Here is a 19,089-nt window from a genome sequence, read left to right as displayed (position 1 = left end):
GCAACTACTACATGGGGAAATACGGGATGAGGCCGAAGGTTCCCGGAGCAGCCAGTTAGCTACCTCGCCACAGAATTCCAGCCGATTCAAGACCTTCTAGTCCTAGAGAAAGTAGAGTTACATTTCTGATTCAGATACACAGAGGGTTGGGAGCAGTTCTTAAATCTCCTTGTCCATCTGCAGAGTTCACTCGTATTCTGTTTGAAGATCTGTTATCCTAATGTGTGTGACATTCAAATATGGGTTCAGGGAGTGTATATTTGGGGCAACTTCAATCTATGCTCCCAGGCTGTAAAAAAATAAAAGAAAAAGGAGACTGGGCACGCTGGCATGCATCTGTAGTCCCAGCTACTCAGGAGGCTGAGGTGAGCAGATCACTTGAGTCTGGGAGGTTGAGGCTGCAATGAGCTGATATCACACCAAGGCACTCCAGCCTGGGCAACAAAGTGAGACCCTGTCATAAAGAAAATCAAAGAAAGAAAGAAAAGAAAAAGTGAGTGTCTATTATCAGAGCAACTTGAATCAATGCTCCTAGGTTGTATAAAAATAAACAAATGTGGCCGGGTGTGGTGGCTCATGCCTATAATCCCAGCACTTTGGGAGGCCGAGGCGGGTGGATCATGAGGTCAAGAGATCGAGACCATCTGGTCAACAAGGTGAAACCCCGTCTCTACTAAAAATATAAAAATTAGCTGGGCATGGTGGTGTGCGCCTGTAGTCCCAGCTACTCGAGAGGCTGAGGCAGGAGAATTGTCTGAACCCAGGAGGCGGAGGTTGCGGTGAGCCGAGATCATGCCATTGCACTCCAGTCTGGGTAACAAGAGCGAAACTCCGTCTCAAAAAATAAAAAATATAAATAAAAAAATAAACAAATGTGTGTTTATTAGGCCTTTAAGATCTAAGTGCAATTCATTGACTATTCTTAAGTATTCTGAGTAAAGGAGAGGATTTTTTTCTTCCCCCGGCCCCCCCACCACGACCCCCACTGCTTACAGCAGCAATAGGAAGGATGCTTAATTCAGTCAACAGTTGCATCAATGATTGATTCGTGACCTGCTGTGTGCAGGGGGCCCTTCTGGGTGATGAGATTCGCTGCTGGACAGGACAGGCAAGGACTGTGCGACCGGAAGGGCTCATAGTCTAGGGGCGTAGGAGTGGGGGCCTGGGCAGTAAAATAAAATAGTTGTAACCATCCCCAAAATGGGATCATTGGAGAAGGTCTCTCACTAACAGGCAAGCTGGGCAGAATAATGGAAGTGGGGAGGGAGTGAATCCCAGGGCTGCCTGGGGCAGGAGTGAGCCAGGCATGGGGAGCGGCCAGTTCTAAGGGCCTGAGGTGGGACAGTGCTGGAGGGAACGAAAGGGATGAGGGGAACCTTTTTCTCCCCTTGTTTCTTCTCTCTTTCATCTCCCTTTCTTCATCTCTCTCTCTCTCTGTGTCCCCTGTCCCCTTCCATCTCTCTCCCCTGGATGCTAACCCTCTTTTTTGTCTCTCTCTCACTGTCTTCCCGTCTTTCACTCTGCTATGACTGGCCATAACCTGAAAGGCAGTATAGAGTAGTGGTGAAGAGCTCAGACTTTGGTGCCATATAACCGGGCTCTGCCACTTCCTGTGTGTCCTTAGGCAAGTTACTTAACCTCTCTGTGCTCATAATAATGGTAACCTGCATCAGGGTTGTCGTGGGGATTAAATTGAGATGCAATCATGTAAAGCACTTAGAACAATGCCTGGCACACGTGAGCATCAGTAAGGGGTGACGATTATTATTATTATCACTTAATGTCTCTTTTTCTTTCATCTCTCTTGACTGTCGCCCTCTCCCTGTCCTGTCATCTTTCTCTCCCTTCATTTCTTTCCTCGACGGCCGTCTTACCCTTTGCTCCCTCCGTTTCTTCCCGTCTCTCTCCTCCATCTCTCCCCCTACCCTGTGTCTCTCCTCCTCTCTCCCTATATCTTGACCTCTGCCTCGATCTCACCCCTGCCCTTGACCCCTAAATCCCTGTCCTCCCCACCCCTGCCCACCCCCTTGTAACATTCCAGACTCTCCGACGACTCGCAGTCCTCACTCCTCTCCAAGCCAGTCAGCAGCCTGTTTCAGAACTGGCCTAAACCACCTCTGCCGCCGCTCCCCACTGGAACAGGGGTCTCCCCGACAGCCGCTGCGGCCCCAGGGGCCACCTCACCCTCAGCCTCCTCCTCCTCCACGTCCACCCGCCACCTCCAGGGCGTGGAGTTCGAGATGCGGCCCCCTCTGCTCCGCCGGGCCCCCAGCCCCTCGCTGCTGCCCGCCTCGGAGCACAAGGTCAGCCCGGCGCCCAGGCCCTCTTCCCTGCCCATCCTGCCTTCTGGACCCCTCTACCCAGGCCTATTTGACATCCGTGGCTCCCCAACTGGAGGGGCAGGAGGCTCAGCTGATCCCTTCGCCCCAGTATTTGTGCCACCACACCCGGGCATGTCCGGGGGGCTCGGGGGAGCCTTGTCAGGGGCCTCGCGCTCCCTCTCACCAACCCGCCTGCTCTCGCTGCCCCCGGACAAGCCGTTTGGCGCTAAACCTCTGGGGTTCTGGACCAAGTTTGACGTGGCCGATTGGCTGGAGTGGCTGGGCTTGGCGGAGCACCGAGCCCAGTTCCTGGACCATGAGATCGATGGCTCCCACCTGCCCGCCTTGACCAAGGAGGACTACGTCGATCTCGGTGTGACCAGGGTGGGGCACCGCATGAACATCGACCGGGCTCTCAAATTCTTCCTGGAGAGGTGATGGCTGGCCTGGACGGACCAGCCCGTCCACAAACTCTTGAGCCTGCTGGCCTCTTGACCTCTGACCCCTGACTGTCATTGTCTCCCCGGGCCAGGGACTCTGTTCAAACTGTGCCCTGCCCTCTTCTCCCAAGGCCAGAGGTCACCAGGTGGCCCAATCCAGGCCGGACATTTGCACCTCACTGGAGGGGGGCAGCTGACACCAGACTGTGTGTGTGTGAAGCGGGGAGCGGAGGGGGGATAGGAGAAATTACAGAGGGGGATTGAGAAGGAGGGAAGGGCCTATTCTGGGGGGAGGGGACAGACAGAGCCATAGAGGGTCAGCCCTGAGCCTGATTGGATGGGGACCATCCCCCAGGCCGCAGGGGAAGGGGGTGCCCTCAGATTCCATCACCTGCCGCCCCTCTAACAACCCTTCCCACCCTCTCCAAGCCCCTCAGCTCTTCCCCCCTTCCCCTCTCCCCAGCACACACAGCTGCCCGCCTCAGCCTCTTGCACGCTCCGTTGCACACCTACTCACCTCTCTCCCTGCCTCTCCCCTCCCTGGGCTGCAATTTTGCACAAATTTGCCCTTTCGCTGTCTTGCACATTCTGCCTTTGCTTCCGGCTGGCGAGGCCCGCTCAAACACTCTTTTCCCCTCGCACGCACTGCATTTCCTTTCTCACACTCCACGCCTCCTGCTCTGATTCTCGCTGCTTACACACTTCCCTCCCAGGGCCCTCCTTTACACACTCCATTTCACAGCTCCAGACCCCCTCCCCCCGCTCGCTCTGGACCCTTGTTGCAGACACACTTGGGACACATTTTCCCTTCCCCACTCACAGACTCCATGCACATCATTCATTCTCTGGAGTGCCCTGCTCTTTGCTCAGCCCTTGCACACTTGCTGTCTTATGCCCGTCCCACACACTTACCTCCATTTTCTTACGTTGAAGCACTTTCCCTTCTTAAACCCCCGGATTCTTTCTCTCCCACCTCCCCCATCACCATGACAGTCCTAGCCCCCCACCCCCTCGCTCCCCCTCGCTCCTCCTGCACCGTCACTTTTGGTCACACCTTTTGCACACTTGCCTCCCAGGAACTGTGTTTCTCTCACAAATGCTCATTCTCTTCTTCTTTGCCAGGCTCCCACTCCCTTGCCCCTTTCTGTTTGAAATCTTTGCCGCTCTGCATTTTTGATTCTTTTTGAACCCTCTTGCACACTTGCTTCGGCACACGCGCCCCCTCCAGCACTAATGGTCTCCGGAAGCCTTGCTTCTCCCCCTTCATCATGTTCTTGCACACCATTGCACTGCTGCACACCCCTTCGTGTCTTTTCTACCTGGATGAGAGCTCTGCCACTTCTTTCCTTTTGCACACTCATTCCACGCGCTCTTCGGCTATAACTGTCATTTCTTTTCCTGACACCCTAATTTTTTTTTTCCTGTTGATGAGCAGCTCTTGCGGCCGTTCTCACTGATTCTCTTACCTCCTTAAGCGCTTTCTCTTCCTGGTGAGAGAAGACCCTATGCACACTCGCTTCCTGCTCACCTTGCTTCCACACTCCAGCCTCTCCCTGCCTCCAGCTCCCCACCATCCTCTCTTTTCTCAGTCTTCCTGTCCTTCCTGGGTCATCTGTTCATCCCTTTTGCACGAAGATTCCCCTTTCCTAACCTGTCCTCTCCAAGAAGCTCCCCCTCCCTCCAGCATGGCTGTTCTGTCCCGCACGCTTCCTCTCTCCCCTTATTCCCGGGGCTTGGGAATTTTAAGCCACCCCTCCCCCTCGAAAGCCCCCTCCCCTGCTGTGGGTAAAGGGGGGAGGGCATTGCCCTCAGGTCCCCCCCCCATGTTCAGCTGCCAAAGAAGGGAGCTCCCCCTCCTTCCCCAAACCCATTTCCCCTCTGCTGCCCCTACCCCCGAGGGGGGGGCGCTCCGTCCATGAGGGGAGGGGGCTTGCAGCCCCCTCCCCTCACCATGTCAGGGATCTGCGGGGAACCTCGTGGGAGGGTCGTGGGAGGGGGGTGGGGTGGTGAGGAGAGGGGCAGAGGCCGCGCTGGACCCCTACCCGCCCCCTCCCCCTAGTCGGATGGCCCCAGTCCGCAGGGGGCCTGCGCGGCGCCCGTCTATCAAGGGCTTGTTCATTCTGGATGGGTGCCGCGGGGTTGGGGAGGGCGTAGGGGGTGGGGAGGGGGGGAGGAGAGGTCGGGGTGGGGATTGGGGAGGGATCGAATGCGGGGACAGCGCGGGGTGGAGTGGAGAGACAAAGCAAAAAGCGGAACAATAACAAAAGAAAATACAAAAAACAGAAAAAAAAACCCAAAAAATCCCTAGAACACACAAAAAAATCCAGAAAAAAACCTGAAATAAAAGCCCGAGAATTGTCTTCCAATGGGGGCGGGAGGGCAAGAGGAGGGGGGCGGATGAGGACGTCTGATTCTCGCTGAGACAGGGCTCCGCACGCGCTGAAAGCCCCAGTGCCCAGGTCTTCCCTTTCGCGGGCTTCAGTTCATCCCTCAAGGGATTGGGACCCAGGCGTCCACGTAAAGGAACTGGATGAAGATTAGGGAGGCGGAATTATAACATGGGGGTTCATTCCTACCTCCATCACTTCCCCCCCCCCGACTCCCCAACAAGATTTTGCAGAGAGAAATGGCTTTTGTACCAGGTCATTCTTTATAATTAAACTCACAGTATCCACCCCCTCGAGCCGGCCCCGCCTCCTTCCTGGGAAGGCAACGCCCCCTGTCCTCCCGGGCCCGGGGTGGGTGGTGCCTGCCGGCGGGCGGTGCGCGTGCGCAGGCGGGATCGGCCCAGGCGTCAGGCCTCCTCGTCCGGCTCCGCCCCCAGGGCCTCGAGCATGCGCCGCCGGACGAGGGAGCGGCGCAGGTGCAGGCGGTAGTCGCCCAGCAGGAGGTCGTCGTGGCGCACGAGCTGGTGCGCGACCCCGCGAGGACTCAGCCCGGAGCGCAGCAGGCGCGAGCGCGTCTGGAAGTCCGTGACTGCGATGAGCCACCTGCAAGGCGGGTGGGAACGGAAAAGGAACTGGCAGATCGTCTCAGCCCCGGCTTTCATCGTCGAAGAGTCCCTGCCTGGTCCCTGGAGTCGTTTACCAGCTCCGGTCAGCAAACCGTCGCTCCGTCCCTAAACTCCCCTCCAGCCCTGCCCTCTCGCCTGGGTCGCTCTAGGCTCCTTACCCTCTCTTAGCCTGGTTCTGCACCCTAATCACTCTCTGTCGAGGCTCCATCTCAGAACGCTCCAAGGTCCGACCCTCACCTGGCGGCTGCAGGCTCCGCTCTGTCCTAGGCACCCTAGGCCTGTCCCCACCCTGTCACCCCTGCCCCTACGCCTACTATGTGCGCAGTCCCCTCCGTCCCCTCACAGCTTCCTTTCCAGGCTCAGACTCCATACCTCGGGTGTGCCTATCCGGGTCACTACTAGGTCACTCAAAGTCGGATCCCCACTCACTACAGATCCCGCCTTCTCTCTGATCTCACCGGTCCCTGCCTCCAAACGCGCTCACTCTAGGCCCCGCCCCTCTGGGGGCGCTCCACCAATCTCGCTCTTATCTAGTGGCTCCGGGCCCCGCCCCCTCATGCTTTCACTCCACTGTCGCCCCACCTCACAACGCCCTTACACCAACCACGCTCTTTTCTAGTGTCTCCGGGCCCCGCCCCTCAGCTCCTTTACACCAACCACGCTCTTATCTAGTCGCTCCTGGCCTCGCCCCGCACGCTACCGCTTCACTGTCGCCCCGCCCCCCCAACGCCCTTTCACCAACCACGCTCTTATCTAGCGGCCCCTGGCCCCGCCCCTCAGCGCCCTTACACCAACCACGTTCTTACCTAGTCACTCTGGGTCTCGCTCCCTCGCCGCGCTCACTCTGGACCCCGCCCCTCCCGCTCGCTCTAGGCCCCGAACCCGCGGTTTGCTCACCGGTTCCGGCGGCCCGCAGTCCCACAGATGACATTTATGTTCTCAAAGCGGATGCTGCTCACGCGCCCGCTCTCCATGGCCCCCGGTAACTCGGCCTCCAGCGCTTGCAGCACCTCCAGGTGGGTAAAATCCTCCTCGGGCTGCGAGTGTAGGAGAGAGAACCTCAGCCCGTGACCTCCTGGTTCATTTTCAGTTCACAAGTAACCACCCTAGACCGCACCTGTAGAACCTGCCACAGAGTTCCAGGTGGCATTTGTGGGGCCTGGGATCATGATCGCACTTGATCCCAGGGTACTGTCGCTATTGTCAAAGGAGGCAACAGATTTTTCTCTCACATGGGAAAGCATCTACTGTCACTCTAGGTCATTCTCCAAAAAAATCAATTCTGACCAAGCCGATTTGCCCAAAAGTCAATGAACAGTTGGTTGAGTGATTCACCAACTTAGCCAACTTTAGCAGTCTACCAAAAACCTTCCCAGCAACCTACAGTGATGCGACGGGAAGCTCTTGAAGATTTCGGCCGGGATTTAAGTTGCATACCCGACCTTTTATATTTTAAGAATATTCAGTTGTCAAAAGATAAGGGTCATAGGTGGTTTTGATGTCTTTTCAATCTATTAACAGTCAGAAACATGTACTGGTCACTAAACACATTTGCAGCACGTGATTATCATGTCGAGGGTGATTACAGTTTTCATAGCACATAAAATTGCCGATGAGCTAAAATGAAATGAAAATTTCCATGATTTCACTGAAAAGTGATGTCACTTCTAGAGCGGCATTCCTTGAGTGGGCTGAGAGGGGAGGCTGGAGGGTCTCTTGCTCAAAGCCACAGCGAAGTGGAGTGATGGGGTGGAGATTGATCCCTAGAACGAGGACAGCAATCCCTGTATGTGGGGTGGAGAGTCACACAGATTAGCTGAGAGAGTACCTTAGAGGCCTTTGCCTGGCACACAGTAAGTACTCATTGACATCAACTCTTCTCATTCAATTACTGAGTGCCTGGGACCCTAATATATACCTCTTCTGATTGAAGGCAAGGATGACTAGTTTGCTGAATCTGCCAAAAACATGGGCTTTTTCTTTTTTCTTTCTTTTTTTTCTTTTTGAGACACAGTCTCACTCTGTCACCCAGGCTGGAGTGCAGTGACATGATCTTGGTTCGGCTCACTACAACCTCCAACTCCTGCGTTCAAGTGATTCTCCTGCCTCAGCCTCCCAGTAGCTGGGATTACAGGTGCCAGCCACCACACCCGGCTAATGTTTGTATATTTAGTAGAGATAGATTTTCACCATGTTGGCCAGACTAGTCTCAAACTCCTGACCTCAGGTGATCCACCCACCTTGGCCTCCCAAAGTGTTGGGCTTACAGGCATGAGCCACCGCACCCAACACACATGGGCTTTTTCTTGAGTGTTTGTTGTATTTGTAAACTTTACAGAATTTCATAGTAGATGGATTAGTAGGACTCCTCTTGTCCTCCTTCCCTGCCCCCCTCCATCTCCCCTTTCTCTGCCCCTTGGTCTCCCCTCTGACATGAGCAGTACCTTTCATGACTGACCCTTTGACAAATTCACAACCAGTTTACAGCAGACTGTCCTGGTGCCAGGCCCACTGCTGATCAGCCACAGAGCCTGCATTTAAACTCTGGCCACACTGCTGCTCAGCCTGTGCCTTTCCCACCACCCCACCCAAACTGCAGAAAATAAGGGCCTCAGGCCACTCACCAGGGTCTCCATGCAGAGACAGAGGGGCTGGGCAGCTGGTTGTGTGGAGAACTTCCGGATGCACGGCAGCTCTCGGTCCAGTGCCTCGTACTCTGCAATGACCCGCCGCAGGTACTGCCTCCTAGGGAGGGAGCAAGCAGGCAGGGACCTCTGAGGTCAGGGGTGATTGCCATCACATTTGGGGGAGCGGAGGACAGAAGTCATGGGGGTCAGGTACAACTCACGAGGATTTGATGGGCCTGCCCAGGCTCCGAGCCTGCATCTCCTCTGGGGTCTCCAGGTCCATAAGGAGGGCTCCTGAGGACAGAGAACCCAGTGTCAGCTGCCCTGAGCCCTCCTCAGCCACGATTTTGCCTAAATAGGCATCACCAATTGCTTGCCCATGCCACACCCAGAATAGCTGTTATGCCAGTTATTGAGCTACTGGCTGTCAGCTCCACCCCATGACACTGGCTCTGTGATGCCTGGGCTGAGACTAGTAACCACAGTTCTGCTTTACCAGCTGGGTTCCTATTAGGCTCTGCCTCAAGGGGGCGCCAGAGGGAGCCTGCAGGAGGAAGCAGGAGGAATTGCTCCTTTTCGCCTCCTCTTCAAGTCACCCCAGCCTTACTTCTTCACTGTGGCAGCTTTCATAACAGCACTTGAATCTAGTTTTCAGTTTTTTCAGCACTCTCAGAATCTGTCTCCTGATTGGAACTTGATTGATAATAGTTTTCAAATATGGGCCCTTTTTGACCACCCCACCATCAGCTAACTGGTCTCTCTCTTATGGCTAAGTGCTAATTGTTCCATGTACTCCATTTTCCCTTTTTCCTACAATCCTAGAGTTTTACCCAGCATATGGCTTCCCAGCTGAAGACAACAGTCCCAGACTCCCTTGCAGCTAGGTGTGGCCATATGACCAAGAGCTCACCAATAAAGTGTTAGCTGGAGTGAGAGGTGTAAATTTGGAGTCATTTGCTTAAAAGATTACTGCTTTTCTGGGACTCTTTACCCTTTCTCTTGGACTAGAATGTAGATTACAATAACCTAGCTTCAGCCATGTTCAGATATGGGGAGCAACAGTATGTGAGGAACTCTCATCTCTAAATCTTCTCACAGAGCCAAGATGTCCCACCAACCCTGCCTTCCATTACACAATAGAGAAAAGCACTTCTGGTTCTTGACCAGCTGAGGCAGGCAATATAGAAAGACTCTATCTCTACAAAAAAAAAAAAAAACAAATGTTTTAGTTATCTGGGCATGTTGTGTGTGCCCAGTTACTGAGGAGTTTAGGGTGAGAGGATCGCTTGAAGTCACAAGTTAGAGGTTGCAGTGAGACATGATTGTACCACTGTACTTCGGCCTGAGTGATGAGAGAGAGAGAGAGAGAGAGAGAGAGAGAGAGAGAGAGAGAGAGGAGGGAGGGAGGAAGGAGAGAGAAAGAAAGAGAAGGAGAGAAAGAACTGGGCATGGTGGCTTACGCTTGTAATCCCAGCACTTTGGGAGGCTGAGGCAGGCAGATCACGAGGCCGGGAGTTTGAGACCAGCCTGGCCAATATGGTAAAGCCCCATCTCTACTAAAAATACAAAAATTAGCCAGGCATGGTGGTATGTGTATGTAATACCAGCTACTCAGGAGGCTGAGGCAGAAGAATTGCTTGAACCCGGGAGGCGGCGTTTGCAGTGAGCCAAGATCAAGATACTACACTCCAGCCTGGGTGACAGAGTGAGACTCTGTCTCAAAAAAAAAAAAAAAAAAGAGAGAGAAAGAAAAGAGAGAGATAGAGGAAAGGAGGAAAAGAGAAAAGAAAAGAAATACACTTCTGTCTTCTTTATGCTGTTGTGTTTTGGGGTATCTTTGTTGCAACTGTGGAAAGAGAGGGAAGCAGACCCTGACAGCCAGGCCCTGATGCTCTCCTGCCGAACATAAGACAGTTCCCGTAACACCAACATCAAGCAAGGCCACTCTGACTGCAATGGACTGAGACAAGAACAAAACTACTCCTGAATCGTGTCTCAACACAACAAACATGAACATTGTCCAAACCACGAAAATGACCAAAATCCCCCCACCCAGGTCAGAGCTGCCGGCTCTCTTTCATTAACGCCGGCATTAGCTCCGTCTACCCCTCCTGGCTGCTGATAAGATGAAGATTCCCAGTCACGGGTTGCCTGTGCTCTCTGTCAACTTCCCATCCAGAGCAAAGCCCTGCTCACACGAACCCTCCCCAAACTCACCTGACACATCTGGGCTCTTGTAATAAGCCTTGCTAATACCCTTCTACTGAGACAACCCGTGTGTGTGTGTGTGTGTGTGTGTGTGTGCGCAGTCTCCCTCATTACAATAATACAACACATTCAGCCTGGGTTAGCTGTAGTCAGTGGTGTGATGGTGTATTTTCACAAGGCTCTCGCACACTGTCCCTCACACATGTGCCGCATTTGCCAGTTCTCATGGCGTCAGTGCTCACACTATGGCCAATTTCATGCTACCAACAGTTTCAACAACCAGCTCTCAAAATGCGACGTTTGCCTCCTTTGAGCCAGCACAGGCTGTGTCCAGCACACCACTGCCACAGATGTGGCCGGTGGTCTTTGACTTCAGGACATCAACACAGCTTAGCCTGTCCCATCTCTCTTCCCGGCCCTCTGCCTCCCACCTGTTTCCCCAGGGCGGAAACAGCATTCCATGCTCTGCAAGCCATCAGAGGCCCTCTTACCCTCAGGATGAGGTCCTGACTGTGGTAGACACTAACTCCGGGGCCACCCCCAGACCTACTAGATTCAAATCTACATTTTAACAGGATCCCCTTCTGGACGCACCTTACCTCATTATTTCCTTCCAGCCATATTGGCCTCCCTCCATCCCTCAAATGCAGTTGTCCCCTCCTCAAGTCTGTCCACTTAACAATATACCATGTGCTTATTATCTCTTTTATATGACAAACACTTTTTAAAATACTTTTCATTGTGCCAGGTCACATGATCCACGCCTGTAATCCCAGCACTTTGGGAGGCCAACGTGGACAGACTGCCTGAGCTCAGGAGTTCAAGACCAGCCTGGCCAATAAGGTAAGATCCCGTCTCTACTAAAAATACAGAAAATTCGGCTGGCGTGGTAGTGCACACCTGTAGTCCCAGCTACCCTGGAGGCTGAGACAGGAGAATCATTTGAACCCAGGAAGCAGAGGTTGCAGGGAGCAGGGATCACACCACTGCACTCTAGTGGCAAAGCAAGACTCTGCTGCCAAAATAAAATAGAATAGAATAAAATACTTTCTGGCTGGGCACGGTGGCTCACGCCTGTAATCCCAGCACTTTGGGAGGCTGAGTTGGGTAGATCACGAGGTCAGGAGATTGAGACCATCCTGGCCAACATGGTGAAACCCTGTCTCTACTAAAAATACAATAATTAGCTGAGTGTGGTGGCAGGTGCCTGTAATACGAGCTACTCAGGAGGCTGAGGCAGGAGAATTGCTTGAACCCTGGAGGTGGAGGTTGCAGTGAGCCGAGATCATGCCACTGCACTCCAGTCTGGGCAACAGAGCGAGACTCTGTCTCAAAAAAAAAAAGAAAGGAAAAGAAAACAAAAATAATAATATACTTTCCATTGCATCCTCACAACCTTCTGAGGTAGTGTTAACACATGATGAAACAGAGAGGTTAAGTGACTTGCCCAAAGTCACACAGCACAAAATGACAGAATAAGGATAAAAATGTAAGCATCTGGATCCAGAGTGTGTGTTCTCAATCTCCCGAGGCGTCTTCCTCTCATTCCACTGTCATCTAGTCTCCTAACCCCTCTCCCTCTCCAGTTACCCCAGCAATTTTGAAATGTAGATCTGACCCTATGGCCCCTTTCTCAAAACCCGCCTGGGACTTTTCATTGCCTTTGGGATGAATAAGTCTAAAGTCCTTCCAGTGACCATAAGACCAGACGTGATCAGACCCTGCCGAAGTCCTAAGCCTGATCAAGTACCGTCATCCTCTTCACCTGCTGCATTCCAGAAACGCTGTTTTTCTGCGACTTGGATTCCCTCTGACCCCTCCTGCTGCAGGATCTTGGCTAATGCTGTGACTCTGTGTGGAATGCTCTTCCCCCTCATCTGACTAATCAAGTCTCTCTGAGTGTCCACTGATGGCATTTCTCATAGCACAATATGCTTGTTCTTACAGTGGTTGCAATTTTACGTTTATTTCTATGATTCCCTAATTACACTGTCTTCCCTACGTCTTCTGAGGAACTCGAGGGCAGAGGCTTGTCTTTTTGCCCCCAGCATCTAGCAAAGTGCCAGGCTTCTAGTGGGTCCTTGGTACTTACTGAATGAAGCCTGAAATGTGTGCACATTTTCTGGGACCCTAATTTAAACCAACCAACTATAAAAAATAAAATTTTGAGATAATTGGGGAAATTTAAATATGTACTAGGTATGAGATGATATTCAAAAATAACTGTTGGCCGGGCATGGTTGTTCACACCTATAATCCTGGCACTTTGGGAGGCTGAGGCAGGAGGATCACTTGAGCCCAGGATTTCGAGGCTGCAGTGAGCTACGATGGTGCCACCGTACTCCAGCCTAGGTTACAAAGTGAGTCCCTGTCTCAAAAAAAAATTAATTTTTAAAAATTGTATGCCTTTGAATCAAAAAGTAACTCTAGCAACATCAAAGATGCATGTGAAAAAATGTTAATAGTTTCTCATGAAATATGACATTAGAAATAACTATTTCTAGTTAACAGTGATCTTAATATATTCATTTACATGTATACTTGTAATTGAATTAACAAAAGTGCAAATTCAAAAGTAAGTACTTATTGAGTAACTGGGTAAATGCAGCAATTTCAAGCTTTTCCCCCCCTCTTTGCTGTTGCCCAGGCTGGAGTGCCGTGGTACAATCATGGCTCACTGCAGTCATGAACGCCTGGGCTCACGGGATCTTCCTGTCTCAGCCTCCCGAGTAGCTGGTTAAATTTTTCTTAACAGGCATCTCAGAGGGCCCCTCTATGCCTTGGAGGATGCTGGGGATTAAGAGATGAATGAGACACACCCCTGCCCTTTCAGAACTCTTAGGTAAAGGGTAATGTGTGTTTCAACGAAAGTGTTACAAGGTAGAGGGAAAGCCCAGTCTGGGGGCAATCAGGGAAGGCTCCCTAGAGGAGGTATTGTCCACAGCGAGACCGAAAGAATAAGAAGGCATTCACCAAATAAAGAGGTGACAGAGAGAAGGACGTTTCACGTGAAGGGTCTAGTGTGGGCCAAGGCTTTTGAGCAAAAGAGAACATGTCACCTGCAAGAACTACCCAGAATTCTCTTGAGCCCCAAGACAAGAGCCCTTATTGCCATTGGAGACTATGAATGATCTGTGAGATGACGTGTTTCATGTTTCCTCTCCCAGCATGAGAACAAGCCAGGCTGTTTCATCTGTTAGGCACTACAGGCAAAGTGCTTGGGGCCCAGGGGCTTTCTAATGGCGTATGCTGAAGTTTGCAACCTGATCAACTAAAAAAAAATTATTGGCTCCACAATGCTGCAAAGAAAACAGCAAAATCAAAATGAACAAACGTTGATCTACAAAACAGCTAACTGGTTGACTCAACTCCACTGAACGTTTCTGGGGCTACATATACATTACATGTCACATGGGTGCCTCAGCCTAGGCTACAGATGGTGCAGGTAGGGGCACCAAAAGAAAGATGCCTTCAGAAGCACTAAAAGAGACCTGAAGGCCGAGAATCAATGTCTGTTTTGCCACCAGGACACTTGTTCTACCTTGAAGGCTGAGGTGGGAGAATCACTTGAGCCCAGGAGTTCAAGGCTGCAGTGAGTTTTGTTTTTGTTTTTTTGAGATAGAGTTTCCTTCCGTCACCTGGGCTGGAGCACAATGGCACAATCTTGGCTCGCTGCAGCCTCTGCCTCCTGAGTTCAAGCGATTCTCCTGCCTCAGCCTCCTCAGTAGCTGGGACTACAGGCGCCCACCACCACGCCTAACTAATTTTTATATTTTTAGTAGAGATGGGGTTTCACCATGTTGGCCAGGCTGGTTTCAAACTCCTAACCTCAGGTGATCCGCCCACCTTGGTCTCCAAAGTGCTGAGATTACAGGCCTGAGCCACCGCGCCCAGCCTTGATTTGATCTTCTATTACCTGCAGTCAAATGCATCCTCACTGAGATACTGCTCTATAAATGTTGAATAAGTGTAAATGCATGAGCTGTGCTACAGCACAGAGTGCTAGCAGGAAGTGCTGGCCCAGGAGTCTGAAGTAGTCAACAGGGGTCAGACCACACAGAGCCTCAAAAGCCAGGCTGGAGCTTTGGGACTCTGTCCTGGAGGTGACAGGGAGCTAGGATGTGTTATGAGCAAAGGACAGCCAGGGTCACTGCTGGAAGTCAGAGAGACCTTTCTGGAGCCATGGAGGGATAGGCAGGAGGAGAGAGACTGGGGACCGGGGAGGAGGTGAGGAGAGGGTCCACATGTAAGAGGATGAGACCCGGGACAGGGCCGTGGGGACAGAGAGGAAGGGATACAGAAGGGAGAGTCAGAGGGCAGGAAGATGGGGCCTGACGGGCTGTGGGAGGGAGCTGTGGGAGGTGGAAGGATGGCACCAGTGACTGGGTTGGCTGTGGGGAGCAGCTCTGGGCCAAGATGCTGAGCTCAGGGCGGAAGACAAGACAGTGAGGGTACCTAGGAGAAGAATGGCCTCAGAGGTGTTGCTTAGGCCCCAGAGGGTCATGGGAAATGTAGTTCTGAGTTCAGGGCATTGGCCAAGGAACTGCAGAGCCTCATGGGAAATGTAGTTTGAGGTCTAAGGGGGCGGCTCTCTAGGAATCTGGTGAATGTTAGGGGTGGCTTTCACTTTGGAGTGCCAGTGACTCGCTTAAGGCCACACTGTGAGCCAGGGCTACCACGCATTGCCTGGATGGAGGAAGTCCACCCCTTCCCCGACGACACTGCTCAGTACCTGCCTCCCTGTGCGTGGTGGGGTTGCCCATGGTCGTGGAGCACACGGGCTGCACTCCTGGCTGCATCCTGGGTAGGTGGGTGGGGGACGTCTCAGGAAGACTGCAGGAGAGGCTCTGACTGGGCCACCCACCCCAGCTCCTTCTCCCCACTGCTGCCTCCTCCACCTCCTCTTTGAAGCCCCAGGGTAGAATTACAGAGGAACTAGAAGACTGAGACCACGAGGAAATCTGGGTTCCCCTGACCTCAGGGACTCCCTGTGCGCCCCAGTCCCTTCTTGCCCATTTCCCTGTTTTCCCTCCTATCTCTCCCTGTCTCCTAGAGTCCCTTTCTGCACCCCTCTCTCTCCACCTCCCTTCCTCGTTCTCTCCCCATCTCTCTGCTCCCCTGCCTCCTCCCTTGTGTCCCCAGGTCTCCACCACTCTTTCGCTTGATTTCTCTGCCTTCTTCTTTCCTCCTTCTCTCCTGGGCTCCATCTCTTCAATCTCCTCTATCGGCTTCCCCGGCATCTCCCCAGGCCCCTGTCCCTCCTTGTCTTCGTCATTTTCTGCCCCTCCCTAACCCCATCGGGCTCTCTCTGTCCTCCCACGTCTCCCCAGTCCCCTTGCCCCATCGCTCTCCTCTCCTAGCTGCCTCCACTGCCCCCAGGAGCTCCCTTCCCCTCTGTCATCCTTTTTCTGTTCCCACTTGCCCTCGTTCATCCCTGCCCCAGGCAGGAACTGGTTAGAAACAGTTGAGATTCCAGGGGAAACTGGGTTCTCTGGGGGGAGGGGATGGAGGGCAGAGGGCCTGGTTGCCATGGTGCCCCCAGAGGGAGGGGGAGGGGTGGGGGCCTGGACTCTTGGGTCTGAGGAAGGAGGCACTGGGGGCCTAAAATCCTGGGGGCCTGGGACCTGCTCACCTGGGGCTGAGGGAGGAGAGCACTGGGGGCCTAGACTCCTGGGTCTAGAGGAGGAGGGCCTGGGGTCTGAGCTCCTGGGTCTGAGGGAGAAGGGGCCGGAGTTCCGGACACTTGGATCTGATGGGGGGGGAGCCTGGGATCTGGACTCCTGGGTTTAAGGGAAGAGAGGATGGGGGCCTGGGGTCCTGGGTCTGGGGGCTCCTGAGCCTCTTGTGCTAGAGAGAAGGGGTCTAGCCATGTAGGTGCCTGTCCAGCATCCCTTTCCCTGGGTCTGCAGAGCTCTCAGCCGGAACTATGGAAGAGAAAGCTGGATCTTCCCCTATTCATTTTGTCTGTCCTCACAGTCTCTGTCTCTATTACTTGTATCTGTTTCTCTACCTCTCTCTCCACATCCAGATGGTCTCTGGACTGTCCATTGCTCCTGCTTACTAAGTATTCATTCTAGGTAGTGGCACCTTGATTTCTTCAGTGGTGAGCTAAAAAATCAATCTAGGCTACAAAGTCAGCCTTTGGACCTTTGCTGGAGCTGTTAGAAAAGATCTTTCCACTGTGGTTTTGGGGCTGGTCAGAGCCAAGGTTGGCACTCCTGGGGCTGCCACATCACCATGCAGGGAGATAACTTGCCAGAGAGCAAAGACAACCCGAGGGAAGCAGAGCCCAACGATACAGACAGTCTGATTCCTGGAGATAATTGGAAAACCTGGATCCAGCCGTGCCTGAAGCCCTCTTCCACCCCATAAAGTTCCTTTTATGATTAAGACAATTTGATTTGAGTTTCTGTCCGTGGCAATTAAACAGTCCAGATTTAAGTAGTTCTGCTCAGTTCTGGGGGCCCTGACCCCCTCCTGGCATCTTCACATCTCTTTCTCTCCCATCGAGCTGTCTTCCATTTCCGGTTGGCAATGTTATCGCAGAGGGATGGAGGACATTTTTGATTGCCTTGACCACAGGCACACCTGACCCTCCCAGCCTATCAGTCTCCAAGTTTCATTCCTTTTGCCTCTTACCTCTCTCTGCTCCGTCCTCTCCTCTCTGCTCCCATAGCTCCCGCAGCCGCTGAGGCCTCATTCGCTCCTATGGGACCCTTGCCCCAGCCTCCTTTTCGGTTTGCTCGTTTTTGAGACAGGGTCTCACTGTGTTCCCCAGGCTGGAGTGCAGCGGTATGAGAACAGCCTTGACCTCCCAGGCTCAAGCAATCCTTCTGCCTCAGTCTCCAGAGTAACTGGGACCACAGGACCACACCACCACGCCCAGCTAATTATTTTTTTTTAAAGATGGGTCTCCATGTGTTTCCCAAGCTGGTCTCAAACTCCAGGGCTCGGGTGATCCTCCCACCTTAGCCTGCGAAAGTGCTGGGATTACAGGTGTGAGCCACCACGCCTGGCCCAGCCTCCTCGCCATCCCATCCTCCATTCTCTAGCCCTCATTTCTCTCCTCACAGGCGAGGCTCCAGAGGGGTCTTTCTGTGCCCAGCACTGACCCGCCCCTTCCCTCCCCACAGTCTTCCCAGGGCTCCCCAGTGCCTTGGACAACCCTTCAGCCCCTCACCTGGGCTGAAAGAGCTGCGTGATCTAGCCCTGCCTCTCTCTCCCACCTCACCCCCTCAAACATTCTCTAGCTACCCTTTATTAATTATTTTATATAAATAATCCCTCCCACACATCCTACCTTATTTCTGTCTCCACTCTTTTCATATGCTGTGTCTTCTGCCTGGAATGCTCTTCCAACCTCCTTCTTTCCCCATGCCCCAAAATGCCCTCATCTTTTAATAAGAAGCTCAAATGCTCCTCTTCCAGGAAGCCCTCTCTGACTCATCCTCCTCCCTCTGCCTGTTATTATCCAGACCTCTGAACACTGCCCCCTACCCCATCTGTCTTGCTCAGAAATTTGTTTCCTGACTCATCTCTGGCTCTCCAGCATCACCCCACACAGGGCCAGGCTTCTGGGAAGTTCAGAACACATGAGTTGAATGAATACATGATCATTTCCCTCTATTTCTGTCACTCACACTCAGTAGCCCTGTAACGCCATCTGCCCTGTCTCTCCTGGTCTTCACAAGCCAACATAAGGTGAAGAAGAGGACATGGGTTCTGACATCAAACAGACCAGCATCAGATGCTGCTCCCAGGCTGAGCAATGTCAGGCAAATGTCTTTCCCTCTCTGAGCCTCGTCTTCCTCATCTCTTGCCTTCCTTAATGTTACCTTCAAGGGCTGTTGGTGCTTACATGAGGCAAGGTACAGCAACACCCCCAAATTCGAGCCAGGCACCAAGGAGGCACCCAAAAGGAGGTGGTTTCCTTTCCAGTCCTCTGACTGTGCGTCTTGCTTTGGCTGTCTTTGTCTCTCCTCCTCTGCATCTCTCTCTGCTCCTCTGTGTCTCTCTTCTTCCCTCTGGGGTTTGAGACTATATCTCCATCTCTCCAGGCCTCCATTGCTTTCTGTGACTTTGTCTTTCTTCCCTTCTCTCTACCTGCGTCTGGAACCCTACCTCATCTCTCTGTGTGGCTTAATTGGATTTTTTTGGAAATTTGGGTTGTTCTATTTATTTATTTTGAGACAAGGTCTTGCTCTGTTGCTCAGGCTGGTGTGCAGTGGTGCAATCACAGCTCACTGCAACCTCAACCTCCTAAGCTCAAGCGATTCTCCCGCCTCAGACTTCCAAGTAGGCGGGACTACAGGCATGCACCACCATGCCTGGCTAATTTTTGTATTTTTTGGGTAAAGCTGAAATTTTACCATGTTGTCCAGGTTGGCCTTGAACTCTTGACTTCAAGCTATCTGCCCACCTCAGTCCCCCAAAGTGCTGGGATTACACTGTGTGTCTAAATTTGAATTCCTGTATCACAC

The 19,089-nt window shown here is 52.7% G+C and overlaps 3 protein-coding genes across 14 annotated transcripts in view; 2 read left to right on the top strand and 1 right to left on the bottom strand.

Annotated features, from left to right (window-relative positions):
• The window catches only part of SHANK1 (SH3 and multiple ankyrin repeat domains 1), a 59,677-nt gene extending 54,241 nt beyond the window's left edge, over window positions 1-5,436 (top strand). For 4 of the 6 annotated variants that reach the window (XM_035286729.3, XM_078359531.1, XM_035286730.3 and 1 more), the window contains one exon: window positions 2,042-5,436. In XM_035286729.3, the coding sequence (XP_035142620.1) occupies window positions 2,042-2,759 (718 nt within the window). In that variant the 3' untranslated portion in view covers window positions 2,760-5,436. Of the gene's footprint in view, window positions 1-1,547; window positions 1,625-2,041 lie in introns of all 6 variants that reach the window. The other 2 variants (XR_008478708.2, XM_054250367.2) reach the window with 2 other exon arrangements.
• Window positions 4,855-15,866, bottom strand: C22H19orf81 (chromosome 22 C19orf81 homolog). 2 transcript variants are annotated; one of them, XM_003735641.6, is made up of 5 exons: window positions 15,342-15,866; window positions 8,623-8,695; window positions 8,399-8,519; window positions 6,672-6,811; window positions 4,855-5,751 (listed from the first exon to the last, which is right to left on the bottom strand). In XM_003735641.6, the coding sequence occupies exons 1-5, from the start codon at window positions 15,847-15,849 to the stop codon at window positions 5,556-5,558; spliced, it is 1,038 nt and encodes a 345-aa protein (XP_003735689.3). In that variant the 5' UTR covers window positions 15,850-15,866; the 3' UTR covers window positions 4,855-5,555. The 2 variants fall into 2 exon arrangements, with proteins under 2 accessions (XP_003735689.3, XP_078215666.1); XM_078359540.1 differs by lacking the exon at window positions 15,342-15,866 and adding an exon at window positions 15,065-15,128.
• SYT3 (synaptotagmin 3) overlaps window positions 5,592-19,089 on the top strand; it is a 34,909-nt gene continuing 21,411 nt past the window's right edge. For 5 of the 6 annotated variants that reach the window (XM_078359533.1, XM_078359536.1, XM_078359539.1 and 2 more), the window contains exons 1-3: window positions 5,592-5,856; window positions 6,648-6,790; window positions 11,358-11,452. The gene's annotated coding sequence lies outside the window, so the exon portion shown is untranslated. The remainder of the gene's footprint in view (window positions 5,857-6,647; window positions 6,791-11,357; window positions 11,453-19,089) is intronic. The other variant, XM_054250368.2, reaches the window with a different exon arrangement.

This window comes from Callithrix jacchus, chromosome 22 (assembly GCF_049354715.1).
Source record: "Callithrix jacchus isolate 240 chromosome 22, calJac240_pri, whole genome shotgun sequence".
Classification (NCBI taxonomy): Eukaryota; Metazoa; Chordata; class Mammalia; order Primates; family Cebidae; genus Callithrix; species Callithrix jacchus.
The sequence above is the reverse complement of the archived record's forward strand: the minus strand, read 5'-3'. Positions and strand labels throughout refer to the sequence as shown.